At 63.2% G+C, this 15063-nt stretch overlaps 2 protein-coding genes across 5 annotated transcripts in view; one reads left to right on the top strand and one right to left on the bottom strand.

Annotated features, from left to right (window-relative positions):
- NMT1 (N-myristoyltransferase 1) overlaps window positions 1-2113 on the top strand; it is a 17940-nt gene extending 15827 nt beyond the window's left edge. The window contains exon 12 of one of the 2 annotated variants that reach the window (XR_015279594.1): window positions 2-2113. Coding sequence is in view for 1 of the 2 variants with exons in the window: in XM_086864778.1 (XP_086720904.1) it covers window positions 529-549 (21 nt within the window). In the remaining variant the exon portion in view is untranslated. The remainder of the gene's footprint in view (window position 1) is intronic. The other variant, XM_086864778.1, reaches the window with a different exon arrangement.
- Window positions 2079-15063, bottom strand: PLCD3 (phospholipase C delta 3). 3 transcript variants are annotated; one of them, XR_015279593.1, is made up of 16 exons: window positions 13972-15063; window positions 11836-11997; window positions 9729-9957; window positions 9513-9642; window positions 8841-9066; window positions 7843-8044; window positions 7612-7756; window positions 7095-7247; window positions 6859-7014; window positions 6653-6688; window positions 5922-6081; window positions 5090-5206; window positions 4299-5005; window positions 3935-4245; window positions 2774-2923; window positions 2079-2694 (listed from the first exon to the last, which is right to left on the bottom strand). XR_015279593.1 is itself a non-coding variant. In XM_086864776.1 (16 exons), the coding sequence occupies exons 1-16, from the start codon at window positions 14072-14074 to the stop codon at window positions 2606-2608; spliced, it is 2343 nt and encodes a 780-aa protein (XP_086720902.1). In that variant the 5' UTR covers window positions 14075-15063; the 3' UTR covers window positions 2079-2605. The 3 variants fall into 3 exon arrangements, 2 of the variants coding, with proteins under 2 accessions (XP_086720902.1, XP_086720903.1); XM_086864776.1 differs by having other exon boundaries at window positions 3935-4070; window positions 4857-5005; XM_086864777.1 differs by having other exon boundaries at window positions 3935-4070; window positions 4857-5005; window positions 6859-7011; window positions 13972-14288.

Raw genomic sequence — 15063 nt, 5'->3', positions numbered from 1 at the left:
GCTGCTCTGGGCAGCCTGAGCCAGGGCCTCCCCACCTTCACAGGGAGGAATTTCTTCACAGTGTCCCATCTAACCCTGCCCTCTGGCAGTGGGAAGCCACTGCCCCTCATCTGTCACTCCAGGCCCTTATCCAGAGTCCCTCTTGGAGCCTCTATCAGCACTGGAAGGAGCTCTAAGGCCTCCCTGCAGCCTTCTCCAGGCTAAACAGCCCCAACTCGTAGGAGGGGTGTTCCATCCTTCTACTCAACAGGAGCTGAGAAACATCCTTGGCTCATGAATCAAGGCTGTCTCATAACCTGACGGGGCTTGTTACACCCCAAACATTGGTCACCTCCCCAGATGAGAGCTGGGCAGGACCCGTGTGCCCATTCAACCACAAACCCAGCTCTCAAATATTTGCTGCTCTCAAATATCCCAAAACCAGTGGGGAAACCCACACAGACAACACCGAGCCCTCCCAGCTGCGTCCACACAGAGCTGGGAACGGAGCAGAGGACACATCCTGACCCCTGTTTCCATTGCTCCTAGGTTGGATTGGTGCTGCAGTAAGGGAGCCCTTGCCAGGAGAGCGTGGAGGAGCTGGGCCTGCAGAGGTGCTGCCCTCATCCTTTCTGCCAAAGCCAGACCCATGCTGGGAGAGGGGGACCGGAGCCGCCGCCCCTGCTGCTGTCAGCCGTCTCCTTGTTTGATTTAACTGCATCCTCCTAAAGACATGATCAAGGGAATGTAACTGCTGAAACTAGATCATGATTGGCATATAATGGATTTAACGGGTGAATAATAAAAGTATATATTATATATATTTTAAATCTTTCTTGTTCCCAACTGCCATGAGTTGCATTCGGCTGCTGAAGTTTCATCACTGGGCTGCTGGACTGGGACTTTTCTCCATGGGGACAGCTGAGGTTGATGCTGTGGCAGTGGCATGCTGGAGCACCAGGACGTGGTGGCTGCTGGCCAAACCCTCCTGCCTGCCCTGAGGGTGCTTCAGGCTCTCCCCTGCTCGGCTCTTTGCCCCCCGTTTGCTCCTGACTCCATTACACAGGGTCCCTCCCCGTGGGCTCAGGAGCACGTCGAGATTCCTTTCAAAGGGCTATTTGTGCAAGCGATGCCTTGTCCCATCTCCTGCCCAGCCACGGAGACTCCAACCCTTCCTGCTCGACGCTGAACTGAGGGGCAGCAGCGCCCGAACATCAGCGGGGATTCAGCTCCGCAGCTCAGCTCACCCCGCTCTGCTCGGACTCCTGGGGCTCCTTCCCCTCAGCCTCCCCATGGAGCAGCAGGCACCAGGGAATGCTCCACTGCCTCTGCTGCACCTCCGGCCTCCGCTCAGCCGCTTTTCTCTGGAAGCATGGAAATACGGATACGCGCCATCGGCATCACCCTGGGGCCTCAGCCTCCCCAGCCCCGCGGTGCCTCCAGCACCAGCTCCCGGTGTCACCTCGTGCTGCAGGATCCGCTGAGAGAAAGGAAATGTTTTCATGGAAAACCTTCATCCCATCGAGATCTTTTGGGAAAGGAGTGCCCGGACAGCCTCCTGCCATGTCATGAACCTTGTCCGCCCAGAGCTCCGAGATGCTCCTGCCCGCCCAGCCAAAGGTTTCCAAAGCTGCACACCAAGGCCAAGACCCCGTCTATGCACTCTCACACCTCCCTGTCCCTGCGTGTCCCTGTCACACCCCGTGGCACCACGGACCCTGAGAGCCTGTGCCCACCCCAGCCTGGACCTGTGGGGCCTCGGTGGGGACCAGGAACCCATCACATCCCCCCTGGCAGTGTCATCACATCCCCCCTGTTTGGGGTCCTGTGTCACCTATGCAAGTACCTCTGTGTCCCCTCCTGTGTCCCTGCTGTCTTGGGCTAGGGGAGGCTGGGTGAGGGTGGGGGACACCCCATGGGACCCTCCCCCTGTTCCCATGGCAGGTTTGATGGCTGCTCCAGTGAACCCCCCCAGCTTCCATGGGTGCAGTACCCTTGGGTGCTTGGCAGCTCCCCAGGGCACCGCTGATTTGGGGATGGGCTCAGCCCTGATCCACCCACAATGGGCTCCAGGGGGTGACAGGGACACTGGGACAGGCTCTGTTAAAATAAAATCTTTATTCGACTGGCTTGATCCCAGGGTGTAAATCTGTGACTGTCACTGGTGCCAGAGCAGAGCTTGGGAATGTCCCCACCCGGGCACAATGGAGTGTGTGGTGGCAGGGTCCCCTCAGGGACTGCAGGGTGATGGCACCGTCCCTGCACCCCAGGAGAGGGGCTGAGATCAGGTGTGCCAGGACTGGTGAGATTTGGTGTCACCCCTGTGCGGCTGTGCTGGGCTGTCCTTGGCCCAATCAACCCATCCTGCTTGTCACAGCATCTGTCCCCTCAGGGAGGGGAGGAGCAGGGCCCCGGCAGATTGGGTGGCACTGGGGAGCAGGGAGGGGAACCCCCACCCCTTTGGGTCCTCCCAGCCCTGCTGTCACCACAGGCAGGTGAGCGGTGTCCTCGGACTGTCCCCACGCAGGGTGCCCACCCATGGAGGAGCCTGTTGTCCCCCACACGCAGACACACCGTCCCTGCCACGGGCAGCTGGGGACACAAGGATGTCCCCCCTGCGGACACCTCACAGGTTCTTGCACCGGACGTGCACGAAGAGCGTGGCGGGGGACAGGGACGCCCCGTCCTTGGAGAGCAGGTGGATGTGGCGGTACCCTGGGGACAGAGGGGGCTCAGCGGGTGCCAGGGGGCTGTCCCCGTCCCCAGAGGGCAGCGGGGTGGCACCTGCACCCACCTTGGCGCATGCTGGGCAGGGGCAGCGTGAACTGCCCCACGAAGTCGTTGCAGGAGGTGCTGTCATAGTCCTCCACCACAAAGCGCACCAGGGCCAGCTCGGGCACCCGCACCTGGAACCGCAGCGTCTCCTCCCAGCGCGGGTTGAAACCTGTGGCACCGGTGTGGGGGTGGGTGAGGCCACCGGGGCCAGCCAGGGACCAGCAGGGACCAGCAGGGACCAGCAGGACCCCCCCATGCACTGCCCCGGCTGAGCTGCCGTCCTGCACTGGGGGATGTGGGGGATGTGGGGACTGGGGCAGGCTGCGGGACTGGGGGTGATGCTGGGGCCACAGTGGGGTGTACTGGGGAAAAGGGGGCCGTGCTGGTTCTGGACTGGGCTATACTGGGAGAATGGGGGTGTACAGTGACTGTGGAGGAGTGTGCTGGAGGGGTGGGATCATACTGGGACTCTGATGGGATATAGTGGAGGAATGGAGGATATATTGGAGCTGGGCTGGACCATACTGGGAGAATGGGGGTAACACTGGGGCCATAGTGGGGTATACTGGGGGAATGGGGGTCACACTGGGGCTGTGGATACTGGGGAGATTGGGAATCACACTGGGCTTGGGCTGAGTGTACTGGAGGCCGTGAAGGAGTGGCACTGGGAAGAACTGGGACATGATGGACCCTGCCACTGGTGGGGATCTGGCTGTGCTGAGGAAGGGACATTGTGGTGCTCAGAGGGGACTGGGATGTCCTGGGCGCTGGTTCTACTGGCAGTGAGTGCTGGGTGTGGGTACCCAATGCACTGTCCCTCAGGGGGATCACTCTGGCATCAAGGTGTCCCTGGATCAGGGTCCCCTGGGGTGTCCCTGGCACCAGGAGTCCTGAAGGACCCCAGGCTCAGGTGTCCTGGCACTCCTGGACATCAGGGGGCCCTGAGGTGTCCCTGGTGTCCTGGAGCACCCCTGGAGATCAGGTTCCCTGGGGTGTCTGCAGGGATCAGGGTGCTCCAAGGGACCCTGGGGACCTTGGGCATTCCCGGGAATCGGGGAGTCATAGGGTTGTGAGAGGCAATAGGAATTGGATGTCCCTGAAGGTGAGGGTGCCCTAGAGTGTCCCCATGGGTCCAGGTTCCCAGGGGTGTCCCTGGGGGTGCCCAGGTGCCAGCACTCACCGTTGTTGAGCTTGTGGTGGGTCTGTTGCTTGGCGCAGTCGGCCGGGACCCCGTGGATCTCCACACGCACAAAGGGATCCACGATGGAGCTGCCCTTGTCCCTGTTCAGCTTGGGCAGCTGCTGTGCTGTGATCACCTGTGGCACAGGGAGCTGGGGACCAGGGGACAGGCACCACGAGGGGCCTGGGGGGATGGGGGTGTGGGGGAAGGACTGGTGCCCCCAGGAGAAGGGACATGGGTGGCACTTGGCTGGGCTTGGGGACACGGTGAAAAGGAGGGACGTGGCTGATGCCACCCAGTGGCTGACACAGCTGGATTTGGGGACAGGGTTGGTGTCACCCAGGAGAAGTGTCATGGGTGGCACAGCCAGGAGTGGGGATGGGGTGGGGAGGAGGGAGAGGGTTGGTAGCACCCAGGAGAAGGAACATGAGTGGCATGTGACTGGGTCCCCAGGAGAAGGGACGTGGGTGGCACTTGGCTGGGATTGGGGATGGGGTGGGGAGGAGGGAGGTGGACGATGCCATCTCAGAGAAGGGACATGGCTGACACCGGCTGGATTTGGGGACAGATTTGGTGTCACCCAGGAGCAGAGACATGGGTGGTACCCAAACAGATGTGAGGGAGTGTCAGTGTCCCCAACAAAAGAGAAGATGGTGACACTCAGGGGAAGGTGTGTGAGTGGCACCAGGCTGGACATGGGGTTGGCATCACCCTGAGGGGACATGGGTGGCACCTGGCTGGACATGAGGTTGGTGTCACCCAGAAGAGGTTGGGTGACACCTGGCTGGGAGCAGGGTTGGTGTCACCTGGGAGAAGATGCAGGTGGCACCCGGCCAGGCATTGAAATGTCATGGGTGTGACCGAGCAGGGATGTGGGTGGCACCCACCCGGGCCTGGGGACAGGCTCAGGGGGTGTCCTCACCCTGATGTGCAGCGCCAGGCGCCGGGACCCCTCCCCGGGGGGGCAGCGCAGGCAGAGCGGCTTCAGGACGTAACCACAGCGCCCGTTGGGCAGGAAGCGCCCGGCGTTCAGGTCCATCTCGTACCCCGGCGTCTGGAAGTTGAGGGCCACTGTGGGGACAGTGGATGGGGTGTCAGGGTGGGTGACAGCTCCAGGGGTGGGTTCCAGGTCAGGGGAGGGCCTGGGGGTCTCACCCAGCTGGCAGCCAGCGTTCCACATCTCCTGGGGGTTGTAGTTGGCAGAGTTCATCTTGAGCCCCAGCGGGTACACGCGGCTGAGCTGGCGCGCGTTGTACCGGACCAGCGCCGGGCCTGGGTGGGGGACACGGCTCAGAGGGGCCACAGCACCCTCAAGTTCTGCTGGGGGGCCCCAACAACGGGTGATGGGCCCAGGGACACAGACACAGCCTGCCCAGCTGGGTGGGCCTGAGTCTGAAATGTGACCCAGGCCCTGAAACCAGACCCTGGGGTTCAGACCCCAACCCTGGACCTTGATTTTGGACCCCTGACCCCAAATCTCTGACCCTGGATCCTGATCTTGACCCCACACTTTGACTTTAGACCCCTGACCCTGGACCTTGACCATGGAGCCTTTACCCCGGATCTTGACCCTGATCCCTGGACCTCACACTCCAAACCAAAACCCCCGAGCCCATGCCCTGACCCAGACCTAATTCTGGACTCCAGACATTGACCCTGGACCCCAGACCCTGAACACTGACTCCAGTCTTAATCTCAGGCCCTGACCTAAGATTCTGACCCGAGCCCTTGACCCCAGACCTCAGTTCCTGGACTCTGCCCCAGACTTTATTCCCAGGCCCAGGCCTGGACCCAGATGCCACATCCTAAACCCTGATCCTTGATCCTGGTCATGTGAGCCCAACCCTGCCCTGCCTGGGTGAGGCCAGTGTGACCCTGACCCCACCAATGGAGCCACCCTCGAGACAGAGCCCATCATTCTCAGCCCATCCTGCATCCCAGTGACTCAGGACTGTCCCCATCCCTGTCCCCATCTGGTGGCCCTCACCTGCCTCCTTGATGAGCTTCCGTGCCTTCCTCTCGCTGAAGGAGGACATCTGGCAGGGCTGGGGGTGGCGCAGGGCCTGGGCCAGCCCGGGGAAGGGGACAGCCTGGCAGTACACCACCAACGCCGACAGCTCCGGGGACACCTGAGCCGCGTCCTTGGCCTGCGGGAGCCACCGTGGCATCAGGGACAACCTGGCCCTGGTGGCCACCTGCTGGCCCAAGGGTCTAAAGACCCCGTCCCCTGCTAGTGCTGAGTGCTGAGACCCCCAAGGCCACGGAGACCCTGATGCAGTGGAGACCCCAAGGTGGTGCAGAACCTGAGGCAATGCAATGATGGACCAGGGGCTGATGGAGAACTCAAGCACGTTGACAACCCGAAGTCATGGAGAACCCAAGGGGATGGACAGCACAATATGTTGGAAACCCCAAGATGAGGAGGACCCCAAAGTGCTGAAGAACCTGAGGTTATGAGCACCCCAAGATGATGGAACACTTGAGGTGACAGAGACCACAAAGTGATGCAGACCCCAACAGGTCTCCCTGGATGTGATGGAGGCCCAACATGATGGAGAGCTTGAGGTGACAGAGAAATCAAAGTGTTGGAAACCCCAGAAACAGGCCACTCAGCCCAGCAGGAAGAGGGAGGCACAGCTGAGGGGTCCCCAAGCTCGGTCCCCTCCTCCAGGCAGTGACAGCCACTCAGTGCCCCCCCAGCTCCATCCCATGACCCACCTGCAGAGGTTTGATCTCCTGCAGTGACTGCAGCGACTGAAAGAGGAGAGAGCAGGGCTGCAGAGGAGGGTGGCAGAGCTGGCAGTGCTCAGCTGGGACAGTGCCAGGATGCCATGGTCCCCCAGCACCACCAGGATGCTCTGATCCATCAGGACCACCAGGATGCCGTGGTCCGACAGAATCACATCCCAGGGGAGGTCTCTCACCCGCCGGGGGCTTCTCTCCTGCACCTTCTCCTCCTCTTCTTCTTCCTCCTCTTCCTCTTCCTCCTCCTCAGGGTCCAGAAGGGAGGTGATGCCCCGGGGCTCCTGCCACAGTTCTGGCAGCTTCTTGCCCTTCACCAGGATCTTTTCCTTCAGCTGCTACAGGAGGCAGGTCCGAGCTCAGGGCTCGGAGGGGACATGGGGACACCGTGGTGTGCACCACGCGCAGGTGGCCTTACCTCTGGTGAGGGGAGATCATGGGGGTCCTGCCCCTGCAGGGGCTGGGTCAGCAGCCTGTCCCCCAGGATGGCCTTCATGTGCCGGGCCATGGTGGCCTGCTGCTCCAGGCCGCAGTGGTTCTCCAGGGACAGGATAACGGGGTAGGGCGATTTCTGGGCATGGGGACGGGCAGCCCTCAACACCTGGCACCCAGCACCTGGCACCCAGCTCCTGGCACCCAGCACCTGGTACCCAGCACCTGGCACCCAGCACCTGGTACCCAGCACCTGGTACCCAGCACCTGGCACCCAGCACCCCACACCCAGCACCTGGGACCCAGCACCTGGCACCCAGCACCCCACACCCAGCACCTGGGACCCAGCACCCCACACCCAGCACCTGGTACCCAGCACCTGGCACCCAGCACCCCACACTCAGCACCTGGTACCCAGCACCCCACACTCAGCACCTGGTACCCAGCACCCCACACCCAGCACCCCACACCCAGCACCCCTGGGCTGCCGGCCCCAGCCTCACCTCGAAGGCAGAGTCGCGGATGCTCTCGATGACATCGCGGAAGAGGATTTTGGAGGTGAGCGTGTGCCCGTGGTACACGACAGGTTCCCCGTCCGAGCCCTCCCAGCAGTCCAGCTCCACACAGCGGCACCCTGCCCTCAGTGCCCTGCCACCACACCGGCACCAGATGAGTCCCTGGCACCCTCCAGCCACGGGACCCTCCGGGGCTCCACGGGGACCAGGGACACGCACCTGACATAGGCCTCGGTGCTGCTGGTGCCGCCGATCTGGTTGCGGGTCAGGTAGGTGTTGTGGGAGGAGGAGATGAAGTAGTGGCTCAGGGGCTGGTTCATGTCCTGGTGCACCTTGGTGTGCTCCTGGTTGAGGATGTCACCGGCAGCCGAGAGCAGGTACATCATGAAACCATCCAGCATCATCAGGTCCTGCCGCTTGGCTGTGGGACACGGTGGGAGGTGTCACAGAGGGCTGCCGTGGTGCTGGCAGGGTGACACCCTAGGGACTTCCCCCACTTGGAGGTCCCAGTGGTGCCATGGTCACCCCTGACCTGGCACTGTGGCACCCAGGGGATATGTAAGTTCCCTCAAGTGTCCCATCCATCCTGATGTCACTCATCCTGCTGGTGCCATATTCACTCTGGATGTGGCATGGTGACACCCATGAGGCGTGGAGGTTCCCTGTCTCCACCCTGATGCCCTCTGTCCTCCCAGTGCCATGGCCCCAGATCTGGCACTGTGGCACCTGGGGAGGTCCCCTTTGTGTCCCATCTCCCATCTGATGTCCCCCATCCTCCTAGTGCCACATCCACTTTAAGGGTACAATGGTGACACGGAGATCCTCCATCCCACCCTGATGTCCCCTGTCCTCCCAGTGCTCTGTTAGCCCTGGACCTGCCATAGTGGCACCTGAGGGTGACAGAAGTCACTCAGCAGTGTCATATTCATACCAGAGCTGGCATCATGTCACCCATGAGATGTGGAAGTCCACCTGCTGTCCATCCCCACCTTCACATCCCCTGTCCCCAGAGTGTCACATCCACCAGGCACCAGCCAGGCCGTGTGTTGGATGGGTGACACTGGGGGCACCCTGGGAATGGATACCAGGACAGTAACAGAAGCCTTGGAGGACCCGTTCTGGGGGGTGATGGCACCAATCAGAGCCCCATCCCTACATCCATGACCTCCCACAGCTCCAGCAGTGCCCATCCCACCATCCCACACCCTCAGCCCTACCCTTCTCGTTGAGCTCGTAGGTGCGGATGATGGTGCGGGCCTGGCGCAGGCTGGAGTCCTCGCCCTGATCCCTCAGGAAATCCTGCAGCTCCTCGGCTGACAGGACCCGATCCTCGCCCGAGTAGCGCCCAAAAAGCTCCTCCAGCTCCGGCCGCCGCAGCAGCCGCCGGCAAAACTCCTCCAGCTCCCGGCCCTCCAGGCGCTCGTTGCCCGAGTGGTCACACTCCTGATGGGACACAGCCCAACCTCAGGGACTGTCCCCTCCCTGTATGGACGGGCTACAGCCACACCTGTCCCCAGAGTTTGGGGGGACTCAGCTACTGTCCCCTCTGTTCCCCCATCCAGAGCCCTCTGACCCTCCACTCAGGGATGGAGCAGAGCACAGCTCTGTGCCTCAGTTTCCCCAGGTGGAAAGGGACCTCAGGAGATGGCCAGAGGGACAGCTCTCCACAGGGGAGAAATGTCCCACCTTGGGGACACAGGGAACAGTGGCTGGGGCAGCTCACCCCACCTCACCCCTCTCCACCATGTGCTCCTGCTGGGACACAGCCACTGGTGGCAGGGGGTGGCTTTGCTGTGAGGAGTTTGTCAGTTCTCTGTGCTGGGGAAGGCAGAGAAGGAGGCAGCAATTCCCTCCCGGAGACAGCGGGCGGTGCAGCACGGGACAGGCACCTTGAAGAGCTTGGAGGCGTAGACATCGTCCATGTCGATGTTGAGCATCCTCAGCATGCTCTTCACCTCCCGGAACGACATCTTGTTGTCCTTGTTCCTGTCTGCTCGCTGCAGGACCCCATGGATCCAACTGCACCGGGGTAAGGAAACCACCCTGCGTCACCCTCAGCCGTCCCCACCCTGTCCCCAAGTCCCCAGGGCTCCCTCAAAGGATACTGGTCGAGCTTCTCCATCTGGCTCATGGCCTGCAGCCGCCCCATCAGCTTGGTGAGCCCCTGCACCCAGTGCCGGGCGTCCTCCTCTCCGCGGGCGGCCAGGTCGAGGTTCTTGCGGCGGCCCTTGAAGGCGAGGGTGAAGCAGTGGCGCTCGGGGAAGGCGGCTCCGTGCTTGCGCAGCCCCTCGGACCGGCGACCCTCGCGGACCCCCTCGATGTTCGCCACCGAGACTGCGGGGACACGGCGGGGAGGGACGATGGGCGCTCCCCCGGAGGGTCCCACCCATGAGCATCCTGCAAGACACCCTGGCTGCTGAGGGACACCCTGGCTGCTGATGGACACCCTGGATGCTGAGGGACACCCTGGCTGCTGAGGGACACCCTGGCTGCTGAGGGACACCCTGGATGCTGAGGGACAGACACCCTGGCTGCTGAGGGACACCCTGGATGCTGAAGGACACCCTGGCTGCTGAGGGACACCCTGGATGCTGAGGGACACCCTGGCTGCTGAAGGACACCCTGGCTGCTGAGGGACACCCTGGCTGCTGAGGGACACCCTGGCTGCTGAGGGACACCCTGGCTGCTGAGGGACACCCTGGCTGCTGAAGGACACCCTGGCTGCTGAGGGACACCCTGGCTGCTGAGGGACACCCTGGATGCTGAGGGACACCCTGGCTGCTGAGGGACACCCTGGATGCTGAGGGACACTCTGGCTGCTGAGGGACACTCTGGCTGCTGAGGGACAGACACCCTGGCTGCTGAAGGACACCCTGGCTGCTGAGGGACACCCTGGATGCTGAGGGACACCCTGGCTGCTGAGGGACACCCTGGATGCTGAGGGACACCCTGGCTGCTGAGGGACACCCTGGATGCTGAGGGACACCCTGGATGCTGAGGGACACCCTGGATGCTGAGGGACAGACACCCTGGATGCTGAGGGACACCCTGGATGCTGAGGGACACCCTGGATGCTGAGGGACACCCTGGCTGCTGAGGGACACTCTGGATGCTGAGGGACACCCTGGATGCTGAGGGACACCCTGGATGCTGAGGGACACCCTGGATGCTGAGGGACAGACACCCTGGCTGCTGAGGGACACTCTGGATGCTGAGGGACACCCTGGATGCTGAGGGACACCCCACGGAGCCCCAGGGGACAGGGCTCGGCTCCTGGCGGTGCCGCAGCCGGGTTTAACCCGCTAATCCCAGGCGAGACAGGAGCCGCGGCCGCCGGCCCTGCGGGGATGGGGACGCTGGCAGGGGATGGAGCCCAGCGGTGCCAGCTCCAGGCACCCATCCCAGATCAGAGGCTGGAAAGAGACGGGTGACGCCGGGGAGGGGACAGTCTGGCCGGGACAGGACCCTGTGCTGACCCCAGGGGGATGGGAAAGGGTGGGGACTCCTACAGCTCTGCACGGGGTGTACTGGGAGGCACTGGGAAGTGTTGGAAGGCTCTGGGAGCCACTGCGTGGAGTTGGTCGGAGTTCAGGTACAGGGTGGGGGTCCATATTCTGGATTGAATTCATATCTGGGGTGAGGGGCTGGGTCCCAGGCTTGGGCTGCAGGTCCTGCATTGGGGTGTGAGTGCTGGGGGATGTCTGGGTCCTGGGTGGGGGTCAGGGTCCAGTCACAGGTGGGGATCCAGGCTGGGATCTGCGTCCCAGGGGCCATCTGGGTCACAGGTGGAGGTCTGGGTGGGATCTGGATTGTGGAGTTCCATGTCCCAGGATTGGGTCTGGCTCTCACTGGGGGATTTGGGTCCTGGGTTGGGGTCTGGAGCTCAGGTGGGGTCTGGGTTCTGTGTGGGGCTCCAGGTCTTGAGTGGGAGTCTGGGAACTGGGCTGTGGTTGGGGTCCAAGGTGGGGTTCCAGGTGGGGTTTTGGGTGCTGGGAATGGATCTGTGTCCTGGGTGGGGGTCCAGGCCCTGGGTCCCAGGTGGGAGTCCTGGATTGGGGTCTGGGTCTCACACGGTGTCTGGGTAAGGGTCTAGGTCCTTGGTGGGGGTCTAGGGGTGGCTTTGGGGCACTGCCCAGGTCCTGTCCCTCCCCACAGCTCATGGCAGTGCAGGATGGTGTCCCCAAGCCCCCATGGGACAGTCCCAGCACTCACAGCTCTGGGGGGAGCGGGCGTGCCTGAAGCGTCCCTCGAAGCAGACGGTGACCCCGTCCTCCTGCAGGCGGAACAGCCGCTCCCTGGAGCCCCCCTTGGCCTTGACCTTCCAGAGCAGGGACCCCTGGAGCATCCGCTGGACATCCTCATCCTCCGTCAGGCCTGCGGGGACCAGCCCTGGGCTACCAGGGGAACTGGGGGAACTGGGGGCACTGGAGGTTCCAAGGGTGTACTGGGGTACAGGGAGTGGTGGGGCTGCTGCACATCTGTGTGCACATCTGGATGGGATGGGATGGGATGGGATGGGATGGGATGGGATGGGATGGGATGGGATGGATGGGATGGGATGGGATGGGATGGGATGGGATGGGATGGGATGGGATGGGATGGGATGGGATGGGATGGGATGGGATGGGATGGGATGGGATGGGATGGGATGGGACAGGCAGGAGAGGACAGACAGGACAAGCCACTGCCCTTTGGGCCCCTTTGGAGCACAGTGTGGCTGCTCAGGGGGGACAGGACACAGCAGTGACACAGCCCAGCTGCTCAATCCCAGCAAAGCTGCCTGGATCCTGCATGGAGAGTGCCAGGATGGTGCCAGCAGCAGAGCTCAGGCTGGGAACGGTGATGGGGTGGACTCGGGGGACTGGCGGGCCCACGCCTCAGCCACGACTTTTCCATCTATTCACAGAGTGGTTATTTCCTCCCTTTTTTGTTTTGGCAGCCATTCCTCACATCCCCAGTGGCCACATCCTGCTGTAGATGGAGATTCCTGTCCTGGGCTGGGCAAGGGCGATTCTGGAACTCCCAGGGACATCCTGAGCCAGCCGTGACCTCAGGGACGCAGCCACCAGCTGCCAGCACCTCCTGCATGGTCACCTCCTGCCCAAGGTGCAGGTGCAGGGCAGGTATGGACACACGGCTGCATGAGCATGGGGTGCAGGGATGGATGGACACACGGATACAGGTCCATGGACGCAGGGATGGACACAGGAATGTGGGCACAGGAGTGTGGCTGCTCGGACACCTGGGTGCATTGTGCTCGAGGATGCACAGACAAGGACACACGGACACACGGATATAGAGACACAGGGATGTACAGACACATGGATCTGCTGATGCAAGGACAGACGGACACACGGATGCTCAGCTAGATGGATGCACAGGTTACACGGATCCAGGCACATATGGATGCACGGACACAGATGCTCGGTCACGTGGAGTCACAGGTGCACGTGGACACAGGGATGCGCTGATACAGAGACACAGCTGCAGGCATGCATGGATGCACAGGTGCATGGATGCACTGCTGCCAGGACACACGGACACGTGGATGCACAGGCACTGGGATGCATGGGCAGTCAGACATGGCGGTGCATGGACACAGCGGTGGGTGCTCCAAGCCAAGGGGATGCACAGACATAGAGGTGCCAGGGACAGACGGACACGTGGATGTATGGATGTGGAGGTACAGGGACAGATGGACACAGACACACGGACATGGACACACGGAGCTGCAGCAGCTCCAGGCACACGGCCCCGTGTCCAAAGCCGTGGGGCACAAGGCCAGACTTGGCCCTTGCCACTGCTCCCACTCTGGACTGGGCCGGCCGCTCCCAGGGACACACCTTGACCTTGCTGGGCACCCACTGCCCCTGCCTGGACTACTGAGCCCCGTGTGCCCACTGTGCCATGGGCAGCACCCCTGCCTGGGGAAACTGAGGCAGGGTGCTGGGGAGGGTCCTGGGGAGTGGGACCTGAGCCCTGGGGACAATAAATACCCTGAGCAAGGGGGCTCCTGTCACCCGTGATGTGGCCAAAGCCTGACCCTGCTGTCCCCCAAGGGCTGGGGTGATGCACAGCTGTTTTGGGGTGGCCTTGGGGACCTCTCCCATCCTGGGGAACCCTTCCCTGTGTGGGGGACCCCATCCACCCGGGGCACCCTCCCTAGCGGGGACCCTTCTGTCCCTGGGGACCCGTCTCTGCCATGGGGGGTCCCACCCTGCCATGGGCACCTATTCCTGCCACAAGGGTCCCCACCCACTTCGGGGACTCTCCCATCCACGGAGGACCCTCCCGGACCCCTCTGGCACAGCCCTGACGGAGTTTCTGCCCGCTTCCCCCCGAACTCACCCATTTTCTTCAGGGCTCTCCCGGGCCGGCGGGAGCCGCCGGCCGCGTCTGTCGGGGCACGGAGCTGCTCGGCGGCGGGACGCGCCTTCCTGCCGCAGATCATGACTCGGGACCCCCGCTACCGCCGGTACTCCGGGTGTTCCCGGTGTTCCCGGTGTTCCCGGTGTTCCCGGGACTCCGGTGCTGGTGGCGCTCCAGGTGCCCCCGGTGCCCCGGGCAGTTCTGCTGCTGCCGGTACTCCCGGTGCCCCCGGCCGGTGTAACCGGGCTGGGCGGTGGCGGAGGTCGGGGCTGGGCGGCCGAGCCGTGACCGGGGCCGGCCGCGGGGAGGGACCGGGAGGAGCCACATCGCAGCCGGCCGCTGTTAACCATTTGTGCCGGCCCGGGGCGAGCGGGGCTGCCGGGACGGGACCGCACCGGATCCGGCCCACACGGGGCTGCTTCTGCACCGGGGCTGCCTCAGCACCGGGAACGGGCCGGGGTCCCGCCGTGCCCCCTGGCTCGTTCAGTGCCGCTCTGTCCGAAGGGCCGGCCTGAGCCGGGACACACCGGGAGTCCCCGGTGCCCCCCGCGGGTCCGCCTGCACCGGGGAGCGGCCCAAGGGACACAGCGGTCACTCTCCACCCCGGCAGCGCCGCTGGGGACCCAGGGCACCCCCTTTGCCGTCACACCTGGGGCACCCAGAGCCCACCTGAGCCCAGCTGTGGACTGGGTGGCACCGGGCCGAGGCGCAGTGCTGGGACCCGCAGGTGACTGTCCCCACTGATGGGACACCCGGGGAGGGGCAGCAGCGTGAGCTGGGGCGTCCCAGAGCAACACGGGTGGGTGTGGGTGGTGGGAAAGACCCCCAGGATCATCGAGTCCAGGCTGTGCCTGACCCTCACCTTGTCACCAGCCCAGAGCACGGAGTCCAACTGTTCTTGGGCACCTCCGGGGATGGGGACTCCACCAGATCCCTGGGCAGGTTCTTCCAATGCCTGACCACCCTTCCCATGGAGAAATTCCTCCTGATGTCCAACCTGAGCCTCTCCTGGCACAGTTTGAGGCCATTTCCTCTTCTCCTGGTTGCCGTTTTCCCACAGCCACCGCTGCG

The sequence above is a fragment of the Cyanistes caeruleus genome, chromosome 27, assembly GCF_971803275.1.
Source record: "Cyanistes caeruleus chromosome 27, bCyaCae1.hap1.1, whole genome shotgun sequence".
Taxonomy (NCBI): domain Eukaryota; kingdom Metazoa; phylum Chordata; class Aves; order Passeriformes; family Paridae; genus Cyanistes; species Cyanistes caeruleus.
This window is presented reverse-complemented; position numbering and strand designations above follow the sequence as displayed.